This window comes from Thermobia domestica, chromosome 7 (assembly GCF_964235325.1).
Source record: "Thermobia domestica chromosome 7, izTheDome1.hap1.1, whole genome shotgun sequence".
NCBI lineage: Eukaryota > Metazoa > Arthropoda > Insecta > Zygentoma > Lepismatidae > Thermobia > Thermobia domestica.
This window is the reverse complement of record NC_137460.1, coordinates 260,330,392-260,354,326: the sequence shown is the minus strand read 5'-3', so window position 1 is coordinate 260,354,326 and position 23,935 is coordinate 260,330,392. Positions and strand designations below refer to the sequence as shown.

Sequence of the window (23,935 nt, the reverse complement as noted above, 5' to 3'; positions counted from 1 at the left end):
TATTTTAAATTTATTTTTTCAGCGCACCAGTTCACTGTCTGCGAAAAGGGTAATGAAGACCATATACCCGAGGTAAGTGTACTAGACATACTTTTAGTATTACAGTACTTACAAAATTTCATAATGCACTTCGAATATTAGTAGACACAGCAATATTGAAAATGAACTGAATGGAAGGTGAATTTAGGAGAAAAGAGAAAGCGCACGGGCACCAATGGAATAGCAGAGAAAATGTGGTTTTTGAACGACATTATCTGTAAGTACTGTGTGCATTACTGTTCGGAGAAATCAAAGAACTAGTACTTAATAGTCTTGTGGCTTAATAGTAGAGAGCTTGAGATTTATGTGTCGTTTCCTGGCCAATGATCGTGTCTGGATTTCCTTGTGGGACTCCCGTTTTCTACCGTCTTTCATCATTATTCACTTGGATTAGTCATCCGCCTCTCTTAGCCTAAAGGACATAACTGTAGGACTGAAAGATTTCATTTCAAAAATAATGGCTAACTTAAAACTTAACGCCAGGCAAAGTGTTATTAAATCCCTGTCCAGGGATGGGGGCCGCCGTGGCTCAGTGGTAGAGCGTTCACCTCTGGTGCTTGGGGTCCCGGGTTCGATCCCAGCCCCCGCCAAGTGAACTTAGTGGTGGACAAACACGGTGTGCGTGGGTTTTCTTGAGGTTCTACCGTTTCCTCCCACTTTCTTCATTCCACCATTTTCATTCATCACTCATCATCACCGTCTCCTTTAGCCTAACCGGCATAACCGTGGGACGTAAAACAAAGATTTCATTTCATTTTCCTGTCCAGGGATGGAAGCAGCTTTTACTGCTTATTATAAGGGCTACTAAAAACATTCTTTAAACAGTTACGCTTGCCTTGTGTAAGTGTTTACTAAATAATACATATTGTACTGAATGGAGCTGTAAAACTGAAATATGTAGAAATTATAGGCCCTTTGTCATAATTAGCTATGACAGAATTGCCCCATGTCATTCTAATGAAATAACAGGTTGTCTGTTAGGAAATATGATTTTGTTACCTTGTAGTTGCGCCAATCTGCAATAGACCTTATTTATGCGTTAACCTTATTTCCTTTGGCTGTTTTTTAACATTATGTTATGTACTTACCACAGAAAATGAGTAATTCAAATGTATAGCATCCATTGAATATTCATACAAAGATTTAATTTCTTTCATAGTACTTTAGTACAAATGCTTAAAATGAAATCCATTATGTTCTGTTACGAAGGATTCGCCTTTACAGTTAGTCACAAAAGTCTCCGTACACGTGCAATGAATACATTCAATAGAAGATAGTGTAGAAACCATGGTAAATAAAGAATAGCTAATGAATATATTTTGTTCCGTTGAACATTGGGTATTGTTATGCCAAATATAAAGAATGTAGTCCCGTTAAAGAATAAGTAACAAACTAAATACTCTCAAGTGGACAAACTTGGAGACAAAAAAGTTTCCGTACACCTATAAAAAATGAAACACAACAGGCCAGTTCGTGCACTTTAATTCACCATTAATGATTTGTGGGTCCTCCGTTCGTACGTACAATTTCTGACACTCGATTCGACATCGCAGCAATATACTTTGCTGTTGTAGCAGGCTCTATCTTGCTCCACTCCTCTATTACAGCGGCTTTCAGTCAGGGTTTGCCCAAGTGGGCCCAGCGCGAAAGAACTCGGTGAGTTTTTTCGGGTTGGACCCACCTGAAAAAAAAACACTTTAAAACCCGCCTGGGTTTTTGACCTATTTGTTAGTATATTATCGATACAACTAAGGTGATCACATTGTAAGTGGTTTTAATCAGATTTTAGACTTTCCTTCGGCGAATTAGAGGCTTTCACGTTAAGGTATACAACAACATTCAACATAAGACCTTCATAAAGTTCTGAATGCACTAACTGATTTTTTTTTTTAAACTTACCTTAGCTTGAGATAATTATAGAACAAATTAATGTATGGATTACGCTTATAGCCTATTTGAAGTAAAATAAGCAATTCTGTACTTTAGAAAATATTTTCCGTGAATAGTATGCTCGTCGACTCGGCGACACTGAGGGACATTATCACTCATACGTTTGACGGGTTTAAGGTCATAGGTACCGGTACTAATAGTACATATGTAAATACATTAGTAAAACTATTAGTATTATTTCTTACCTTTGATGTAAAACACAAGTTTCTTCAACTAAAATTTGGTTTTCCAACAATAACAGTTTAATTTAGTCATTTGTTGCTACTCTTCAAAAAAGCATTCTGTAGAATCAACACCAGTAACAGCGTAAAAATTCTTGTCTAATTTAAGAAGCTTAATGCTCGGTGTTTCGAAGACTATGTAACGCTTACTATTTCAAGTGCTGAGTTCAAATTTCCGTACTAGTGGAAGTTTTGATGTACACGCCGTGAAAGAAGTGCTCGGGAAATTCCTGAATTAAACTCAGAAGGATCGGAAATGAATACTTCAACAATAAAACTATTTATTTTACGCTTAAGCCAGCCATACGTCCCGTAAAACACGTATGGGCCCGAGTGTCCCGCGTCCCCGTAAATTTCGTCGGACAGGGAAATGTCCCGTATTTTAACTCCGTTCCATTTCTGCTATCAATATCAGCTTATTCGAAAAGTGAAAAACAAAAACTTCTGACATTGGCTGCGAATCCTGTAATTAGTGAATGAATAGTACGCTGTTGCATGTAACAGTTTCGAGGAAGTTATTATACCACCCTGTTCGACTTGATAGCGAGCGAAATTTGCAATGCTACTTTTTCCATTGCACTTGATGGAAACTCAGATACTTTCCGGAACACACACACACACACACACATATATATATATATAAAATGGCTCTGAGTGTTTCTACATTTACAAACACAGGGAAGATGGCTGGCCTTTTCTCCAGCAACACATTAGATAAGTTAACAAGAATTATAATCTTTTCAGAGGCTAGGGGCACAGAATTGTGGTTTGGTCCAGGTCTTAGAAAAATGTAAATCTGGTCCTGACAATTACACACAACACAAGGAGAAAAGTCAGGTTTTCATCAGATTAAACTGACGAACGTAATTTTGGCAGATACAGCCATATAAATAAATATTGCTAAACGCGCGAAAAATATTGAAAGTAGATTGTACCACTGATTTAAATAATATGCATATTGTTTTCCTGTAAAGCATTTTTATAGGACATCTTAAGTTTTTAGGCATCTTCAATCTATAAAATTAATCGCAGGGTACGAAGAGAGAAAAGCAGCTGCTGCTTAGTGAACTTTCGCCTATTATATTATTGAAAAATAAATAAATAAATAAATAAAATGAAATCTGTTAGTTTTAGTCTGACGGTTATGCCTGCTATGCTCAAAGTGACGGTGATGATGAGAAATGAATGAAATGACGAATTGAAGAAAGTGGGAGGAAACATGAGAATCCCGAGAAAACCCACGCACAAGGTGTTTGTCCACCACAAAGCTCACTTGGCGCAAGGTGGGATCGAACTAGGAACCCCATGCACTAGAGGTGAACGCTCTACCACTGAGCCACCGCGTCCTATTATACTTTTGTTCATAACCAGACTACAGTTCATTGCATTGTGTTGGAAAGTTGAGGAAGGGGGAAGGGGGGATTTGAGGTGTCCCGTATTCTCATGGAGAAAATATGGCAGGTTTATTTACGCTGGAAGATGTTAATTTCATATAAGACATTTTAAAACATTCATTTATTTCATACAACATGAATTGTATCTTTGTTTTTAATTAATAGACCTCTTTTGGTATTCATATTTGGCGAACGTCAGTCAGGCTTCTGGATGACTTGATCTACATTTGTTCTTTTGTCTGTCGAGCTCCTTCATGGCTATGCGGTTAGTGTACGCGTCTTCGGTGTAGGACCCGGGTTTGCTTCCCGGAGGGAGCTCATGTGGTTCGGATTCCACGTTAATCAGTAGGTCCCGTCTCATATAGCCCCGCTGCTAAAAGAGATGTTAAACACAAAATCAACTCAACTCGTTTGTCTGCCTCTACCACACACTACAGGGTACAACTTTCGGCCTTTTAAGTTAAAGGTTTCAGAATGCAAGCACGAGACACACTAAATTTCCTGTATAGATTTTGGCGGCATACCAACGTAAAATGTCAAAATGGCGGCCATTTTTTCAAAACAGCGGTATCCACGCTACGAAGCGCAATTTTCTGTCTTTTAAGTTGAAGTTTTGACGGTAGAAGCACGAGATATGTTAAATTTGCTGTATAGATTTTCTCGGCGATCGAATTAAAATTTCAAAATGGTGGCCATTTTTTTTCTAAACAGCAGTAAGTAGAAAATTGTTGCAAGCTGTGACAATGACAGTCTTGAAATATAAATACATTTTAACAATTTTACCCCAAAGACATTAAAATATTTCGAAAAAAAAACAATTAAACCCGAAAAAACCCATATGGGCCCAGGTGGGTTGGGCTTTTTCAAAAAGGCCCGGGTTTTTTCAAACCCTGCTTTCAGTTCTTCCTTACTTGTGACATTGTGTTTACGCACTGATCTACCAAAGTCAGCCCATAGATGTTCAATCGGGTTGCAATCTGGCGATTGTGGTGATGTGTGCAGTTGCTTGGGCACGTTGTATAACAACCACTCCTGGAGTCTTCTGGCTTTATGCTTCGGGTCGTTATCTTGTTGGAAAACAAATGAGAGTCCAAGCTGTATTTCTCTGCTCTGGCGTAAGAGTTGCTTTTAAAATGCTTAAATAAACAAGCTGGACCATCGTATCCTCGATGAACTGCAACTTCCCTACTTCAGCGGCACTCAGGCACACTGCTACCACTATGTTTCACCCTTGGATATAAGTTCTTAGGTCCATGTGAGTATTGGGTTTTCTCCACACACTAACTTATCCATCCGATCTGAAAACAGTGAATTTACTTCCATCACTGAATAACACCGAGTTCCAGAAGGCTATTGGCTTGTCTACATATTTTCGTGCGAGCTCCCTACGTTTCTCAGTGTTTCTCCGACTCGCAAAAGGCTTTCTCCTAGCTGCACGAACATTACATGTCACTTTTCTGATAACACTACGAAGTCAGTTTCCATCATGCTAACAAGTTTCAAAGCACTCGTTCGTGGTTCACTCCTGATAGTTCGTAGAATGGCAAGTTAATGATGCACTTCCAGTTTCGATGGGCGGCCGCTACGCTTTCGATTTTCATAACATTTTGTCTCTTTATTACACACTGCACCGTAGTGTGTGTTTTCTTAACGTTTTTCGCTATCTCTCGAAGGAACTGTTCGTCTTCGCGAATTGGCCTCGACCCTTCCATTTTCTTATGCATAACTGCTTACCTGCTTGCCTCTTTTTTGCTTCTTCTAACTGACACTACTACTGCCACATATGATTGAAGACCCATGGCACCGTTCAGACACAGTCACGCCGAAAACACAATGTTTGCTGCTATTCCTGCTGTGTACGGAAACTTTTTTGACCTTAATTTCTCTGTTTGTACATTTATAAGCCTTTTACGCGTAAATGATCAAATACATCAGCACAGTATTTTGTACACTTTCCAACTAGGTGTCTGTGAGTACAAATAGTGCCACTCCACCTTATTACCACCCATACTTTTCACATCCTGTAGATTTGCTTTGGCTTCTACAGGCTGTACGGAGACTTTATGTGACTGTGTATTGACACGATATAATAGTAGAGGAGGGAGATGGCTCTGTGGATGCGGTAATTATAAACCGTGGTAGACTTGCTCATACCCAGAATAGTAATTCATTTGTTTAGTTTTGCAAATAGAACTCATATTAGGGTCTTCATAAAGAATACTTCAAACTTATAGAAAAGTATTTACCAAACTGGAAATGTGAAGAGAACGTAATTTTATGCCAAAAGAAAAAACGGTTTGTGCCTTTCTTTGTTCAAGATACTATTGTTTTTCTGCCTGCAAGTTTGATTTACGAAACTTTAAAAGCACGAGTGAAAAGTTATATGACTTCCAGGCACTGATTAAGGTAGTTTGGCTACGAAAATGATATCAATGGGAAAGTGAGTAGCATAAGTTCCTCAACAGGCAAAGAAATGCACTGCCAGTTTGTAAATGAATCAAAATAGCCAGTCCCAGAAGAGCGGTATTTTGCTCTTTCGTCATCACGTAGAACGTTCACCTCTGATGCATGGGGTTCAAACCCTGCTCTCACCAAGTGAACTTTGTGGTGGACAAACACCGTGTGCGTGGGTTTCTCTGGGTTCTCCTGTTTCCTCCCACTTCCTTCATTCCACCATTTCATTCATTTCTCATCATCACCGTCTCCTTTAGCCTAGCCGGCCTAAACGTGGGACGTAAAACGTAAAGATTTCATTTCATTTTCTTTCGTCATCACGGTTTGAAGTTCCACTTAATTATCTTATAATCCATATTCCTGTGTTCATATCTATCAATTTCTTCACATTTTTGTCCTATACACTAATCTGTGGCAAGCCTGCATTTTCGAACGATCTGATTTCGTATTCTTTTGTATTAGCTTGACTGTAGGTGGTATTCTCCATTTTCCTTCCTTTGTCTGTTATTTCTACAGTTTCTTTGTGATCCATTCTTTAGTTGCCACTATGTGTTAATGACGTTGTACTTCCTTCACGGTAGCAAATAGAAGGTTTTGTGTGTGCCAATTCCCCATTATTTTTTTCTTTTATTGGTTCTTTTACTCTCTTTTTTTCTGTCTTTTTAACTAAACGTTTTTGAATTTCTGTTTTTCAGCTTCCCTTTGTTAAGTTGTCCATATTTCCCCTCCATAACTGTTTAAATTTCAGCTAGCTTTTTATTAGGACTAAGGTAGGCACGGTGACTCACTTGGAGAATGCTTACCTTTGGTGCGTAGAGTCCTTGGTTTGATCCCCAACCAAGTAAGCGTGTGATGGACAACATCGTGTCCATGGCTTTTCTCCCGTTTCCTCCCACTTTATCATTCCACCAATTCTTCCATCATCATTCACTTGATTTAATAATCGTCTCCAGTAGCCTTAAGGGCATAATCGTGGGACGTTAAACTGAATATATATTTCATTACGACTAAGTTGCAGTTACATTTTACGTGTTTAAATCCAGCGCTCATGTGTCTCGAACAGTGTGTTTGCTAGCTCAAACTCAGCAAAAATCTATCAGTCTTTCACCTCTGCTGCACTTTCGTAGTCCATATTTTCCTCCTAAGTTTTGTGCGATACCATGCTTCTTCATGAGCTTCCCAGTCGCTTCACACACGTGCTCTACTTCTTCATTGTGCGCTGTCGTTGGCATATATATCTGGAGTTGTATTCCTTGGTTTGATAGCTTGTTTGCTCCAAGTCCAGTAAATCCACTTTCTATTGCTTAGGAATTGTATATCCACCTGATCAAAAATAATTTTGTTCCATTTTATTTCGCTGACCCCTACTATATCCACGTTGAGTCGTTTGTCTGCACGTTGTAATTTTGCTGCTATATTGAGATTAATGATGTTCCATCATGCAGTGTGTATTTTGCCTGGTTATGTCTAAGTGACCACTTTTTCACCCTGCCCATTTGGCACAATTCATTTTTAAAAATCATCATTTCCATGCTTTTTGTTCCGAAAGATACCTTGTTGATTTCTCCTTACCTTTAATTAGTTAGGAATGCACTCTATTTACTTATACAGCACCGGCTTTGGCTTTTGCCATTACCCACGCCTACCGAAGACGTCGTCTATTGATATTCTTTATACGAAAAAAATATTCATATCATTGTATTACAAAATGTATTTTGTCTGTTTATATGCCAGATGAGTGGAACGACTTTAGTTCAGTGTTTCGTAATTGTAAAGAGAGCGTATGTGTTAATGTTCGTGCAGAAGAAAATGCCATTGGACCTTTTGTTTCAGCCCTCAGTCTTTATCATGAAATGAAATTAATGGATATATCAAAGGTTTGGGTTAAATGACTGTATTAAGAGCTTGACACTAAAAATTATACAAAATTTATTATTTTTCTTTTGCTTGTTTATTCATAAGTGAAAGGAGATAATGAAATGCAATTTACCACAATCACAGAAAATGTTATTCTACAACAGAGAATATGTACCTCAACAATTTTCAGTGTTGCCATCCATAGAAATTACAGTGTTGCAAGAATAACATTTTCCCCAAGATCTAAGCTGACAGCGACTCGAGGAACGAACTGAACTGTATTTGATTACGTATCATGTTGTCTTGAAGTCCTGCGAACTAATTTATAAATAGGTTGTATTTAGTTTGTAATAAACAAAATAAGTTTTAACATACAGTTATTAAAATTAAAAACATAATATTATTTAAAAAGTAGTTCACAGGATCCCAAACCAACATGATAAATAATCAAATGCAGTTGAGTTCATTCCTCTAGTCGCTGCCTTCACTTAGATTTTGAGGAAAATGTTATTCTGGCAACACTGAAAATTCTTCAGGTTCATATTTTCTGTTGTAGAGTAAGATCATCTATGGTAGTGGAAGTTGCATTTCATTATCTCCTTTCACTTAGAAAATCAAGCAAGAGAAGAAAACTAAGTTTTGTATTATTTTTAGTGTGTCAGGCTCTTAAGATGAACTCACGTAAATTTTAAAAGATATTGTCTGATAAGTTGGGAAGTTGTTCATCGTCTTAAATATCCATTTACCGTTAGTGAGCGAAAATTTTCGTGGGAATTACTGGTGAATTTCGATGAATGGTTTGGCAATCTCTCATTTAGATCATAAAATGTTACTAAAGAAAAATGTGTGTGGATTATTTTAAAATTTGTAGTGTTTGGGTGTAAAAAGTTAAAGCAGTGCTGGTATTTTTGTGTACAGGTGACTTGCATTGAGAAGGATATGGTGAAGCCGGCTATAGACTTATATCGAAGCCTGAATCCGCTGGTGACCAAGAGATCAATTGATGGGATCTGCGGAACGCCCGATGGACAGTTTGTACCTGTTGTTATGACTGAGGAGGAGGCTGTGGATATTCTCGACAAAGAGAAGAAAGGGGTAAGTGCTACCGAATTATGGCATCAACTGTTCATGGCCGTAACACTAATATATATCGGGAATTATAAAGAGCTCTCACAGGCAGCTCAACTTCAGATTTTTTTTTTTTTTTTTTTATTTTTTTTTTTACTGTTATTAGAAGAACAAAGCTAGAGAAGCTTTCCAGTTACTACAAAATGTTCGCCAAGCATTCAGAATTCGGCGATTGAGCACAAGAGCACATCCTCTTAGTTCATATATATATCGGGTGTTCCAAAAATGGCGCTCACGGACCACACAGCACTATTCTACAGGTCAAAATAAAGCGAAAATGTTATATGATGGTACAGTGGTCCCACTAGCTTTCGGACCCGAAAAAAACGTTATAATTTCCGAACAAATGTACATAAGAAAATGAAATTCACAATACACGTACCTTGTTTCATGCTAAACACGAGAAAGGGTTGAACAGAAGCGCACTCGTCAAAACAAAGACGATAGGTGGCGCCAGGGGAAGTGCTGCTTGGCGTGGTGCGCGTGCGTTAGTGTGACTCGAGTCGCTGCATCGTAAGGATGGTTCTGTACACCATACAGGAACGCGTGTTCATTGTTAAAAAATATTGGATATCGGGATGGTATCAGAGAGTTCAACGTGAATTTTACCGTGAATTTGGATGCCATAAAGGACTATCGAAATCATCAATACATCATTTGGTGAACAAGCTCGAAACAACAGGAACGTTGCTTACGGGACATGGAGGCGCGCGTCCACGGATGTCCGAGGAGACAATACAGAATGTGCGGCAACGTCTTTTGCAGTCCCCTAAGAGTAGCCTGCGTCGATTATCACAAGAGGTAGGGATGTCAAAGTCAACTGTGCAAAGAGCCGCCAAAAGAGTCAAGCTGTTTCCGTATCGCGTTACAGTCGTCCAGGAGTTGAAGACTACAGATTAGGAAAAGCACGTGATATATTGTCGTTGGTTGCAAGCTTTGTTGCATGACAATCCAGGAATCATAGACTATACTTAGTTCACAGATGAAGCTTGGTTCCATCTCTCCGGTTATGTGAACTCGCAGAATACTCGGGTGTGGGCCGCCGAAAATCCGCATGTGTACCATGAGATTCCACTTCATCCCTTGAAGGTGGGAGTTTGGTGTGAATTTCCCGACAGCGTATAATTGAACCCATCTTCTTTGAAGATACAGTAAACACACAAGTTTACTTACACATCTTCAGTGAATTTGTGAATCAGCTGGAATCAAGAACTGCGTCGCGGTTATTTCCAACAAGACGGAGCAACATGCCATACTTCCAATGTGGCCATGACAGAAATTGAGTCCTTTTTTGGTGACAGGATAATCTCCAAAGGATTGTGGCCGCCAAGATCCCCGGATTTGAAACCACCTGCTTTCTTCTTATGGGGTTTTCTTAAAGGTTGCGTCTACAGAAACAACCCACGAACACTGCAAGAATGGCGAAACAACATTGGGAATGCGATTCATGAGGTCACACCGGAGACTCTACCTCGGACTTTTCACAATATGGAACGCCGTGTACAAACATGTCTTGACGTCCAGGGAGGACACTTTCAGCACCTGCTGTGATGGTCATGTATTCAGCATGAAACAAGGTACATGATTGTGAATTTCATTTTCCTATGGATGTTTGTTCGGAAATTATAACGTTTTTTTCGGGTTCGAAAGCTAGTGGGACGCACTGTATGACCTCCGGGGCCTCCTTCAGCCGCTAATGGGGAATCAAAATTTCATAATGTGACAACGTCGCAGATTAACTTGGAGCCATTAGCATTACTCTACGAATACATCAAGCAGTTAAGTTGATTACTGCACTAATAAGTGATGCTAGCCAATCTGTATCGACTTTAGCAGCCATCGGGAAAAAATCGATGTAACTATTTGATAGATTAGTAGGTCTAATCTATGATTCTTTATTTGCGACGTTGCCATATAGTGCAATTCATGTCTTCAGACGACGACCCGAAAAGTATATATTGCGTTATTTTGACTTGTAGAATAGTGTTCTGTGGGCGCCATTTACACACACACACACACACGTATATATATACATAGAGAGAGAGAGAGGATTTTTTCGCAATGCCCGATAGAACAAATGCGTCAGAATTAAGTAATTTTCAGTTTCTTGACGTTTTATAATATTCTGTATGTTTTCGCTGGTTTCCGTTGCTCGATAAAAAGCGAAATTTGCAGTTTTTCGCGAAATTTCTAGCAGTACGCGAAATTTTGGAAATATGTTTTCATTAATTTGAAAACGCCAATTTTTCGGTGACGGAACGGTAAAACTTGGCTTGAACGGTACATTTTGAGAGATTCGGACACGGCTACAGGAACATGTTGCAGGGCCTCTTTGGTGATAAACGTAAAGCACACTTAAAAGTGGAAAGAAGACTAGTGTTGAAAACGACTTTTGAAAAAATACGAAGAAAGATCATTCTTGAAGCTTTCTTCCCAAAGAAAAGACTCCCAAACTACAGAAGTACTTGGGACGTTCAGAAATGATTAGCTCTATAATTAATTGGTTTTCACAGGAACCATTTATTGAACAAACGATTACAGTTTATTTTAGAGGTATTCCCCGGCAATGTCTATGCACCTTTGCCATCGTTCTGGAAGCTTCCTTATTTGTGTAGCAAACCATTCTTTGGGGGTATCTCTCTGCCACTGGCGGACAAATGCGTTCATAATTTCTGTTGAACTTTTTACCTCTCATGCCCTCTTTCATTGTGTCGGATAAAGCATAGTCGCTAGGAGCCAGATCCAGCGAATATGGAGGATGCGGCAATACACTAAATCATAGTTCATGCACTGTGGCAATTGTCTGACGACTGACATGTGGCCATGCATTGTCGTGTTGGAGAAGAACGCCACGCCCCCATTTTCCTTGTCGGCGTTGTTGAATACGTCGGCGGAGTCTATGCAGTGAACTATAGTAGCTGTCTGTGTCGATGGACATATTGGGAGGGAGCCATTCCACCAGCAATAACCCTTTCTGATCCCAGAAAACGGTCGCCATTTGTTTCCGCACGAATAGTCCCATCCTGCCTTCTTGGAACGAGGGCTTCCATTATGCCTCCATTCCATGAACTGGCGTTTCTTTTCTGGAGTCTCGTAGAGAAACCAAGTTTCGTCGACGGTGACCAGATGCTCAAACAACTCGGTCGGATTTTCATTGTACTGTTGCATCAACTGCTGGCAAATCTCTACACGCTTTTGTTTCTGTGCAACGGTGAGGTCATGAGGCACACACATTGTGCAGCTTCAAATCCTCATGAATGATAGTGTAGAGGGAACCCCGTGATAGACCTGTTTCTTTCTCTAGTTCATCAAACGTGATTCTCCTGTGCTCCATTATCAAATCATTCACTCGCGTGGTATTGCTTGGTCTGCGTGCAGTTGCAGGACGCCCAGTGCTTTTGTTTTTTGCAGCGCTGCCTTTGCCTTCTTTGAATTCGGATACCCAACGAAACACGGATCTGCGACTTGGTGCTGTTTCCCCACATACGGCTAATAACCTGTTGTGGATGTCTGAAGTTCAGAGAAACCACACTGTCCACCGTTGCCCATATGTGTCTGCTTCCATGCTGTCTTTTCGCTGTCTACCAGCGTCCTGGCAGGTTGGAACAACTGCTGCTACAATGTGCTACCTACGAGAAGAAACAAAACCATTTAGTGCGGTTTGATAGTACTATAGTCTATCTTAATGCATACATCAACAAACATTTCAAACAGCTACTTGGAACCAGTTATAGGGGGGAGTGCCAATCATTATTGAACGAACTAAATATATCCCTTTCCGCCCGAGCCCACACAATGGTGCGGGTAGCTTTTCTTTATTACACAAGCGAGAATTTTTCATTTTTCATGCTCACTACGGCTTCAAAACACTCACAATTGTGCGGGTCCACTTTCTCAGAACCTACAATGCACCCACGCATTTTTTTTTTTAACAAAAAATGTTCTATACATATTTAATGTATTATGAAAAAAACAGTTTCATGAAAATAATCTAAATTTCTACTCCCGTGCGGAAAGGGATATGATACTTTCCGAAAGTTATTTGATCCTTCTGTATTTGTATGTACAGGGTGAAAACGGTCATGAAAGTCAAGAAATTTAGCTTTTGGGTCACGATTTTTTTTTCTTTTTTATCTGTACAAATATAAGTATAGACTGAAAACTTTTCTTCTATAAAACGTCAAAACTCGTCATCAAAAATGGCTGTGGTCGGCTTCAGATGCTACCAAATCGCAAGCAAAGCACGCTTCTATCGCATGCATAAAAATTCGGCCCAAGTCGCACCAAAATTCGCTCTTGAGAATGTGACTAAATTTTATGGTTTGGTAAAGAGAAAGTCACAAAATTTCGTTTTGGAATTTTAGTAGACACCCTGATTGTAGTAGTGAACCAGGCATTGTTGCATTAAGGAAGTTTTTTTTAGAGCTTTGCTTTCATTAAAAAAAAAATGCAAGTATCTAATTATGAAGAAATCGTATTTGGAGTTTAACAAAGTGGCTTTTGAAGTACTGACAAATAATTCGTCTGGAAAGTGCAGGGTAGTGAATGTTTAGAATGGACAAAATTCCCGAAGTGATTATTATTTAAATCACAAATTTTTGAATAAAAATTCATGTTATCAATTATGTGCAAATTCTCATTGCTTATCATTAATTAACGTAAAACACACCTGCTGCAGTAATTTTAGGACAACTGTGTTGCCAGGGGCCGCGTTTCTGTCAAAAAAGCACCCATTTTGCTTACTAGCATTAAATAGCCTTTTTATGGCAACACTACATCAACTTTGTCACATTTTCGCACCAATGAATAAATGTTGATGCATACTGTAGATATACACAGAGATTCACCCGCAGGAAACCAGTTTTCTGCAACTGAATGTTGATTTTCTTCATCATTTTGTACATTTTTTTTTATTTTACACTTACGGTAATTTCTTTCGTTACTACACAAAAACATTACAAGTTCCAGCACTGGTCTTGATCTCTAAAATATCTACATTAAACATGCTTACATTTGTTTCAAGTCTCAGATTTTTATCATTTGGGTTGCGCAACTTTACGGACACGATGTATATAAACTTTGCTACTTATTTTAATGTGAAAATCTATGGGAAATACACTTACTTACAGATTTTTAACACCATGCAAACCGAATAATGTGAAAGGATGATTATTTTGTGGATATTGTTCTTTGATCACTCCGCTTCTCATTGCTATCAATTTTATGATTTGAAAGTTAATTTGGAGATGCAGCTCCTTAAAATCTTTCTTTCTTATATATATAGTAACTGTTGTCTATGTTGTAAGTGTAATTAACATAAGGTTGGGGTTTGTTCATCTCTTACACTGTCCTTTATCCAATATTCCCTTCAGTTAAAAAAGTATTACTGCAGATCGCAGAGAAGTTTGCTTGCAAAACTTTGAAAAGTACTAATCTTATCTGCAATGGAATTTATTTGCAACGTCATTTGGAAGTAAACTTTTTTTTTTTTTTTTTTTTCGTTTTGTTTTTAAACCTTAAGATTCGTTATCCATTTTTCAATCCTTACGTTTTGCTCATTTTTGCTTCTGTGAGCTGCTTCTGAGGAATCGACTTATTACGGTTAAATCTTGAACTTGTGTTTTCTATACATGCTCATTTTATTCTTCTTAGTAAAGGTAAGAACGAATGCACTTTTTAGTCCTAAAAGTGTATCGAGGAACATGTAATTTGGAACTCCATACTAAAAAAATAATTATATACTACTAAAAACTGTCTCGGAGCATGTGCTTCTATTTTGATTTCCGTCATATCATTGTTACCAACTACATTAAGCTTACATAAACATGAACTTAAACGAAATTGCCCAAGTGAGGATTTAAAAAATAAATAAATAGCAATAAAAAATGGGCAACACTGCTGCTACTGGACCTTCCAATATTGCATTATACGTGTTGGAGGGCGGGCCCGGTGTAATGCGAAAAGTTCATTCCTTAATGCGACATGAGAACCCACCGTATAAAAGGATAGTAACAAAGGCACAAAGGCAGTAGAACATATTGTCTGTTTCAAAACATAAGAACCTTGTCTCACACCACTACCAAAAAGAGCAACCCAATTCTTGTTAAGGCGATGATTGGTGAATGTTGCCAGATGTCGGATGTCATTAGATAGAAGAAGAAACAAGAAAACAAATGAAAAATAAATACATTATGTTATTAAAGTGCATTTCAACACTACAAACAAATTGACAGCTGAAAAACACGTGCAAATTTGTTTTGAAGAAGGGACGTCACATAGTTATTGCGGTCATTCACCGAGGGTCGATTCATAAGCGTTCTTTTAGCAACACTGGGTGAAGGGTTTCCCTCACAACAGACCTTAACATTCCAATGTTGCCGCTAGTAGACACGTTTTCAGAAGGAAAGAAGCTGTTTCGTTTCTTTGTACGTGGAAGTGGTTTTTAGATTCAGTTTACTTGTTTATATTCGTGTGCATTCGAGTATTATCTTCATATACAATCCTGTAATTATTTGTATATGTGAACTCTTTTGTTGTATATATATCGTGTGCTGAAAAAAAAAAAATCCTCATTAGTCTCAGGACCTGTCGAGAGGCAGAATACTTAATAATCCGATGGCAGAACTTCCTTTGTCTTTCTGCGATGACCTCTTGTAAGTCAAAAATTTTCTGCAGGAATTCCAAAATAAAAAATCAAAATGATCAGTTCCAGCAGAGGAAACACTTGTTTGTTAAAAATACGCTTTACGCGACGTGCAAAACAGTTCAAACTATATTTATGCGAGTCGTCTGTGCATCATTTAAGACATCTACACATAGCAGGCATGTTTATATACTTTTCTGTTTTTTTTTTTTTTTTTTTTTTTTTTTTTTTTTTTTTTTTTTTTTTTACGTGGCAGTTCTTTTGCACAGGTGCGGCAAATTTCTGCTATGGGGCATAATAATTATATCGTGTGCTAGTGTATGTGTTGTATGTTTATTTGTTTATACATATTTGTGTACATAACGAATACATACTTTAATAATGTCCAGTGAACTGGAGAACACTCTCCCTGTAAAACGGCCGAACTCATGAAACTCAGAAAATCCATTGCGGGAACCAAAAATTGTTTATTTATCCCATTGAAGAAATACTTGTTTCTTACAAGCAAGTTTACTCAGTGAATTAATGATTTCCTCTTCATAGACATTGGAAAGAAAATTTTGTGTAATTACGGTTTATAGCAATGATTTTGAATACATTTCTTACTGTTATTCATATTCATCCCTATAATGGGATAGACGGTTAGTTTCAAGCATCATCATCATTTCTGAATTTTATAGCTTTTCACTCGAAAAAAATCGATAGTAATCAACATTTGCAAACATTGCATATTCAATTTGAGTTACTTATCAACATGCTTTTTTGTCTTTAGTGAGAGATCGAGGATTCGCTTCCCAAAAGACAGAATGTGGTTCGAATTCTACGTTGAACGGTGGAGCCACAAGTAATATATACTCTTGAAATTAGAAGTTAAACTCAGACAACTTAGAAATAAACCTTGCTTCTTCGCAACAAAGACGCTAATGACTACGATTTCTGTATATACGCGGTCTCTAAGTTCGATTCTCGGTGAGCCACGTGCCGCACAAGGTTCTCATCCAACAGGTAGTAAAGTCCACCTCAACCTCACATAGCTTTGGCTTTAAAACTTCACAATCAAGCGGAACCAAGATCATTCATTTGTAAATATTTGTAGAAAAATTCCTAACAAATGCACATTACCCCCAGCCCTAAATTCCAGATAAACCCGGATATTCAGAAGTGCTCTATAATATCTTTTTATCATCATGATTTTTTAGAAATATTTTTTAATTTATTTTTTTCTCATAAGCGTTTTAAAAAATGTTCTGTTTAAAAAACGCATTGAAAAGGTGCTTTTTTTATAGGTATTTTTATAAAAAGGCCTTGTGTCCATCTTAAACACAAATTAAACATAACTTTCTTACAAGGCTGTCTATATTCTTTATTATAAACTAACAAGAAATGTTACGGTTTCGGAAGTATATCACTTCCTTCTTCAGACTACTATTTCAACTGAAATCATAGATAACATAACATAGAACATAAAACGTTTAAAACAGCATAAAGATGATGTAAGATTGAAGAGAGACACGGATGCCATTTACAAGCACGTAGATGAAACAGGCCATGAAGTAAACTGGGAAGGAGCGAAAATATTGGAATATGAAGGGAGACAACTGGTTAGGAAGTGGAAAGAAGCGAAGAGGATAAAAGAAGTGTACGTTAAAGCTATGAACTTGAATAGTGGTTTGAGTATTAATGAAGAATGGGAGGACATTTTGAAAAGAGAAGAAAGAAGAAAAGTAGAATATAAGGACAATATAGGGTTAAATTTTATTTATATGTTTTTCAATATTCATGTAGTTAATTAGAAATCAATATTCAGGTAGAAAATTTAGTATTCAATATTAGCTAGAAAATTTCTATATTTAGATAGTTAATTAGTCTTTAATTTAGTTAATATATATTAAAATAAATATAAAGTTTAGTTAACAATGTATTATTTCTGTTAAGAGTTTAAAATTGTCACAACAATGGGCATATATTTTGAATTTTAATGAAAAATGAAAAAATGATTCTTGATTGGTAGAGATAACAAATTATGTTACGTTATCTATGATTTCAGTTGGAGCAGTAGTCTGAAGAAGGAAGTGATATACTTCCGAAACTGTAACATTTCTCGTTAATTTATAATAAAGAATATGGACAGCCTTGTAAGAAAGTTATGTTTAATTTGTGCTTTTTTTTTACAATCGCAAGCAAGATCTTATTTCTTTTCTCTCTCTGTCTCTCCTCTCTCTCTCTCTCTGTCACATACGCAAACACACACACACATACACAGCCTTCCACCCTTTCTAACATGCATAAACTGGGACGACAAACATATCCTTTCAACAATCCAAACAAACCAATATTTAGAGATTTTCCTTTTCGTTAAGACTCAGAGGACAATTCTAACTGAGGACTCACCGGCGTGCGCACGAAGTGGCAACAGCGTACCACGTGCTTCTCCAAACGTCCAAACGTGCTTCTAGTTTTGAAAACACTTTATTTTCATGATGAAAGAAATCTGGAGAAAAGGGAACGTTTGGCAACTTCTTTTCCTCTTTCTAACCGGGAGTTGCCTGTTGTTTTCTTAGATGTATGACCTACTGACAAGGGACAAAGCTGTGTGAGTATTCCGTGGATTTCCAAGAACAGGTTCTCTTGTTGTGAAACAGTCAATATTGTCGCGTAATTGTGTAAGATTCACATTGGCAAAGAAGCATAAGGCTCAAGTTTACATGCTCGGACTCTGTCGTATCATGGAAAGAAAGACCAACAATTGAGGCTGACCCCCTTGACATCACTGTTATGATGTTAGAGTTAACTTAGAGATGAAGCCTCTCAAATTCTTCCTATTGACAAGAGGAAGCTTGTAGTGACTCTAGACGAGGCGTGGGTGTTGTCTGTCGGAATGTGATGCAGAGGAGGCCATATTGTATCGTCGCCAGGTCGTTCAGATTGGGTACATGAATGTGCGAAAAGTTTTCCGTGCGCCTTTATAGTAGTTGGTGGTTACTACTATAATGGCAGACTTAGGCTACGCAGAGTAGACAAAAGGCTAAAATCCTTGAAACTTGTTACTATACAAACATTTTGGAGCCACTATACCGCCATGATACTCTATCCCTATATACCAGTGACAAATCTGCGTTGTCATTCACCAGGACAAGACTTCAAGTCATACGGCGAAGTCGACTGTGGCACATGGAGCGGATGGCACATAAAACTGGAATTTATGCTATCCCTTTTGCATATATTCCTATAAAATTCTCTGATACATTTACATGAATTTCTGTTTCTTCCCGTTGTTCAAACGATAAGTGGGTGTCATCAGGCGCACATACCCGACTGTTATTCGTCAGAAGGAATTTAACACATTTGTTTAAACTATCCTTCAACGCAGTCTCCTTGAGGAGAAACTGGGTTGCGGGGCTGTAGCTACAGACAAGATTTTACACATCGAGCACAACTGCTTTGTGTTGGGGCCGCGGTTGCTTAGTGGTAGAGCGTTCACCTCTGGTGCTTGGGGTCCCGGGTTCGATCCCAACCCCTGCCAAGTGAACTTTGTGGTGGACAAACACCGTGTGCGTGGGTTTCCTCGGGGTTCTCCCGTTTCCTCCCACTTTCTTCATTCCACCGTTTCATTCATTACTCAGCCTCACCGGCATAAACGTGGGACGTAAAACTCAAAGATTTCATTTTCATTTACAACTGCTTTGTGGCATCGCGGTGTGTTTTAAACTCGTAACAATAGGGTTCATACAAACTGAAAAGTCAAGGAAATTAAAAATGGTCAAGGAAACCGATCGAAAGGCAGGGGAAAGTTGGAGTTTTTTCTAACATGTTTGTTTAGTAAATGGAGAACACAAACAATGACAAGAACTTGAACGTAAACCCATTATGAATCGGTCGACTGGTATATGTGTAACCTACTACGCAACAAGAAGAGCTACCAAAAATGACACCTATAATAGGTTAAATAATAATAATAAATGGAGCGAACGATCATTTATGAAGTGCAAACTGGCTTTCTGCAAGACTTCAAGATCAATGGCACAATTCATCTTTGATGCTATAGAGAAACTTTTACGAGATCTCATGATTCGATATGTGAAATGAAAACTGCTGAAATGTAGAGATAGAGTTTAGGCTATTAAGTATTAATGTAATAGAAGGGAAAATCTCGTGAGCAAAAATGTCGACGTTGGATGTGTTGTGATCTTGTTTTCACACAGATAGAAACAAAAACCAAGGAACAGCGGAAACGGAATTTTTACGACTGCCGCTGGATTCACGTAACCTCTATGATCACCGAACTTCAAAACAGATCAGTCTTATAGAGTACAAAGCAATTAGATGTCTGTTTTCATTAGATCGGAAGGTAATTCAATATTCACCCTGTGTAGAACAAAAAAAGGTTCATTCTTCTAAATGAATTTCATACATCTGACATCATAGATGTGCTCGCTAAAAACTAGGGAAAGAATACTTCTTTCTCTAGTCTTAATTCAACAGAAAAACAAAACAAAAAAAAAAAAAAAAAAAAAAACAATAACAACAACCTGGAGTTCTAACAAATTACGAGTTGAGGCTACATACAGCAAGTTTCTTCCTGGCATTGAAGAATACAAAAGTTTTGTAAGATACTGAAAACTGGGCTGTTATTCTCGCATGGAAATGCAACGATCGAAAGGTTTTCCGTTAATAAATGGCTTTTAATGAAAATACTATTGTAGCTGAAAGGCATATTCATAATCAGGCACACGTGCAAATCACCAGTTATGGTTGCTTTTTGTGGACGGCTCCAGAGACGCTACGAAGAGTATTTGTATTAATAAGCAAACAAACAAACAAACACGGACATATATACACATATATATATATATATATATATATATATATATATATATATATATATATATATATATATATTCATCCTCACGGCATTGTCAAGGCTCTATATTTGTATTTTACATTTATTATTGCAACCGGGTGTTACTGACTTCCGTATACGGTAGCCCGATCATCACCCTTGTTCTTCGCGCGCACAGTCATTCGAAGAACTGAAAACGTACTCTGTACACAAACAGTTTATGGTTGTGAACTCGGAAAGCCTGGTACTTCTGCTTGTCAAGGTCAAAAAGTGGGAGAAAAAAGGATGTGTAGAATGTAAAGAGGGTGCAACAGTGACTGATGCTTGTAAGGGAACATATTCATTTGTAGTTCGTGCACATTCCGCATGTAGCGCTACTGTGGCACGACGTATATTGTAACTGTATAACTCTTGTACACCGCTAGTAGGTCTATTCGCGTTAGTGACGACCGAAACTATGTTGTCAGCTCTGACTGCGATAAGGCACTGCCGTGCTGCTTTTCCTTCTCTTTTTTCCCCCTTTTCCATTTGTGAGACGCCAAACATGTTGTTTTTGCTTGTTGCACGCGCTGAACGGGTTTCGGCGAGCGAAGTATTTAAGAAGTTGACTACATATTCTAGTTTGCGATAGTTTTAAATTGGTTAACTGTTGAAAAATATACGAAAATAAAGCTGTACTTGTTAAGGTATATTAGTCGAGGACGTAGCTACTGACAGTGTTGATTACAGATTTTCTCGAGGAAGAATTTAATTACAGTAGAGGTGAAAAGGAGACGTCCATTTAGACAGCCCCCCCCCCCCTTATCAGACTCAATCGGAAATGGTCTCAATCGTTTGCACACAAATGTGCAGGCGAAATTTTCGTTTGTACACAATTAAGGGCGCCGTCAGAACGAAAACAAAGTGGGGGCTGTCTAAATGGTAGCCCCCCAACAACATGCCCTATTCAAGCACAAATTGTCGCAATCATTTGTACATCGTTTCTACAGAAATGTGAAGGCGAAATTTTCGTTTGTACACAATTAGGGGCGCCGTCAGAACGAAAACAAAGTGGGGGCTGTCTAAATGATAGCCCCCCACCAACAAGTCCTATTCAAGCACAAATTGTCGCAATCATTTGTACATTGTTTGTACAGAAATGTGAAGGAGAAATTTTCGTTTGTACACAATCAGGGGCGCCGTCAGAACGAAACCAAAGTGGGGGCTGTCCAAATGGTAGCCCCTCCCTCCATATCCAGTTGAATCACAAATTGTCGCAATCGTGTGTACTTCGTTTGTACAGAAATGTGCAGGCGAAATTTTCGTTTGTACACAATTAGGGGCGCCGCCAGAACAGAAAAAATAGGGGCTGTCTAAGTGGTAGCCCCCGACCATGTCCTATTCAATCACAAATTGTCGCAATAGTTTGTACTTCGTTTGTACAGAAATGTGCAGGCGAAATGTATGTTCGCACGCAATTAGGGGCGCCGCCAGAACGAAAAAAATTGGGGGCTGTCTAAGTGGTAGCCCCCGACCATGTCCTATTCATTCACAAATTGTCGCAATAGTTTGTACTTCGTTTGTACAGAAATGTGCACGCGAAATTTTCGTTTGTACATAATTAAGTGCGCCGCCAGAACAGAAAAAAATGGGGGCTGTCTAAGTGGTAGCCCCCCACCATGTCCAATTCAATCACAAGTTGTCGCATTCGTTTGTGCATCGTTTGTACAGAAATGTGCAGGCGAAATGTTTGTTTGAACAAACTTAGGGGCGCCGCCAGAACGAAAACAAAGTGGGGAGCTGTCTGAGTGGTAGCTCCCCACACGATGTCCAATTGAATCACAAAGTATCGCAATCGTTTGTACATTGTTTGTACAGAAATGTGCAGGCCACATTTTCGTTTGTACACTATTAGGGGCGCCGCCAGGGCGAAAACAAAGTGGGTGGCTTTCTAAGTGATAGCCCAATCACCATGTTCAATTCAATCACAAATTGTCGCAATCGTTTGTACATCGTTTGTACAGAAATATGCAGGCAAAATTTTCGTTTGTATACAATTAGGGGCGAGCTCAGAACGAAAACAAAGGGGGGCTGTCTAAGTGGTAGCCCCCCACCATGTCCAATTCAATCACAAATTGTCACAATCGTTTCTATATCGTTTGTACAGAAATGTGCAGGCTAAATTATTGTTTGTACATAATTAAGGGCGCCGCCAGAACGAAAACAAAGTGGGGGCTGTTTAAGTGATAGCCCCCCACCATGTCCAATTCAGTCCCAAATTGTCGCAATCGTTTCTACATCGTTTGTACAGAAATGTGCATGCAACATTTTCGTTTGTACATAATTAGGGGCGCCGCCAGGGCGAAAACAAAGTGGGGGGCTTTCTAAGGGATAGCCCAATCACCATGTTCAATTCAATTACAAATTGTCGCAATCGTTTGTACATCGTTTGTACAGAAATATGCAGGCAAAATTTTCGTTTGTACACAATTAGGGGCGACCTCAGAACGAAAACAAAGGGGGGGGGGGGTCTGTCTAAATGGTAGCCCTCCCACCATGTGCAATTGAATCACAAATTGTCGCAATCGTTTGAATATAGTTATAAAGAAATGTGCAGGCGAGATTTTCGTTTGTACACAATTAGTGGCGCCGCCAGAACGAAAACAAAGTGGGGGGCTGTCTAAATGTTAGCCCTCCCACCGTGTTCAATTCAACCACAAACTGTCGCACTTGTTTGTACGCCTTTGTACATAAATGTGCAGCTGAAATTTTCGTTTGCACATAAATGTGGCCCCGCCAAAACGATAACAAACTATGGGCTCTCTAATTGATAGGCCTCTCACCATGTCGAATTCAACCACAAACTGTCGCACTTGTTTGTTACGGTTTTGTACAGAAATTTGCAGGCGAAATTTTCGTTTGTACACAATTGCGGGCGCGCCAAAACGATAACAAAGTATAGGCTACCTAATTGGTAGCACCCCCTACGTCCCATTCAAAAGAAAATCATCTCAATTGTTTGCACATCGTTTGAGCAGTAATGCGCAGGCGAAATTTTTTTCTAAGCTATCAGATGCGTGGACAGAACGAAAAAAAAGGGGAGTTGTCTAAGTGCTAGCCCCACCAGTTGTGTTCGATTGAACCACAAATTGTCGCGATCGTTTATACATCGTTTGTGCAGAAATGTGCAGGTAAAATTTTCGTTTGTATTAAATAATATACGGATGTGAGTATTTTTAATATCTGCGATCAACATTAACCGGTTTGGATAACGGTTGATGAGTTTGAAAATGGTTCCTATTGCACTAGTTGAAAAAAAATTCTTTTTCTCTGGCACACGGAAGAAAATGCCTGATTCTAATAGAACTTTTCACGTAGAATTCGAATCTGCAATCAGTTTTTCTCCATCACCCTCAGTTTTCCCGTGACA

The 23,935-nt window shown here is 38.6% G+C and overlaps 1 protein-coding gene across 2 annotated transcripts in view; it reads left to right on the top strand.

The window, feature by feature from the left end:
- LOC145690857 (uncharacterized) overlaps positions 1 to 23,935 on the top strand; it is a 109,487-nt gene that overhangs the window by 3,720 nt on the left and 81,832 nt on the right. For both annotated transcript variants that reach the window (XM_081766222.1, XM_081766223.1), the window contains exons 2-3: positions 23 to 72; positions 8,834 to 9,010. In XM_081766222.1, coding sequence (XP_081622348.1) covers positions 23 to 72; positions 8,834 to 9,010 — 227 coding nt within the window. The remainder of the gene's footprint in view (positions 1 to 22; positions 73 to 8,833; positions 9,011 to 23,935) is intronic.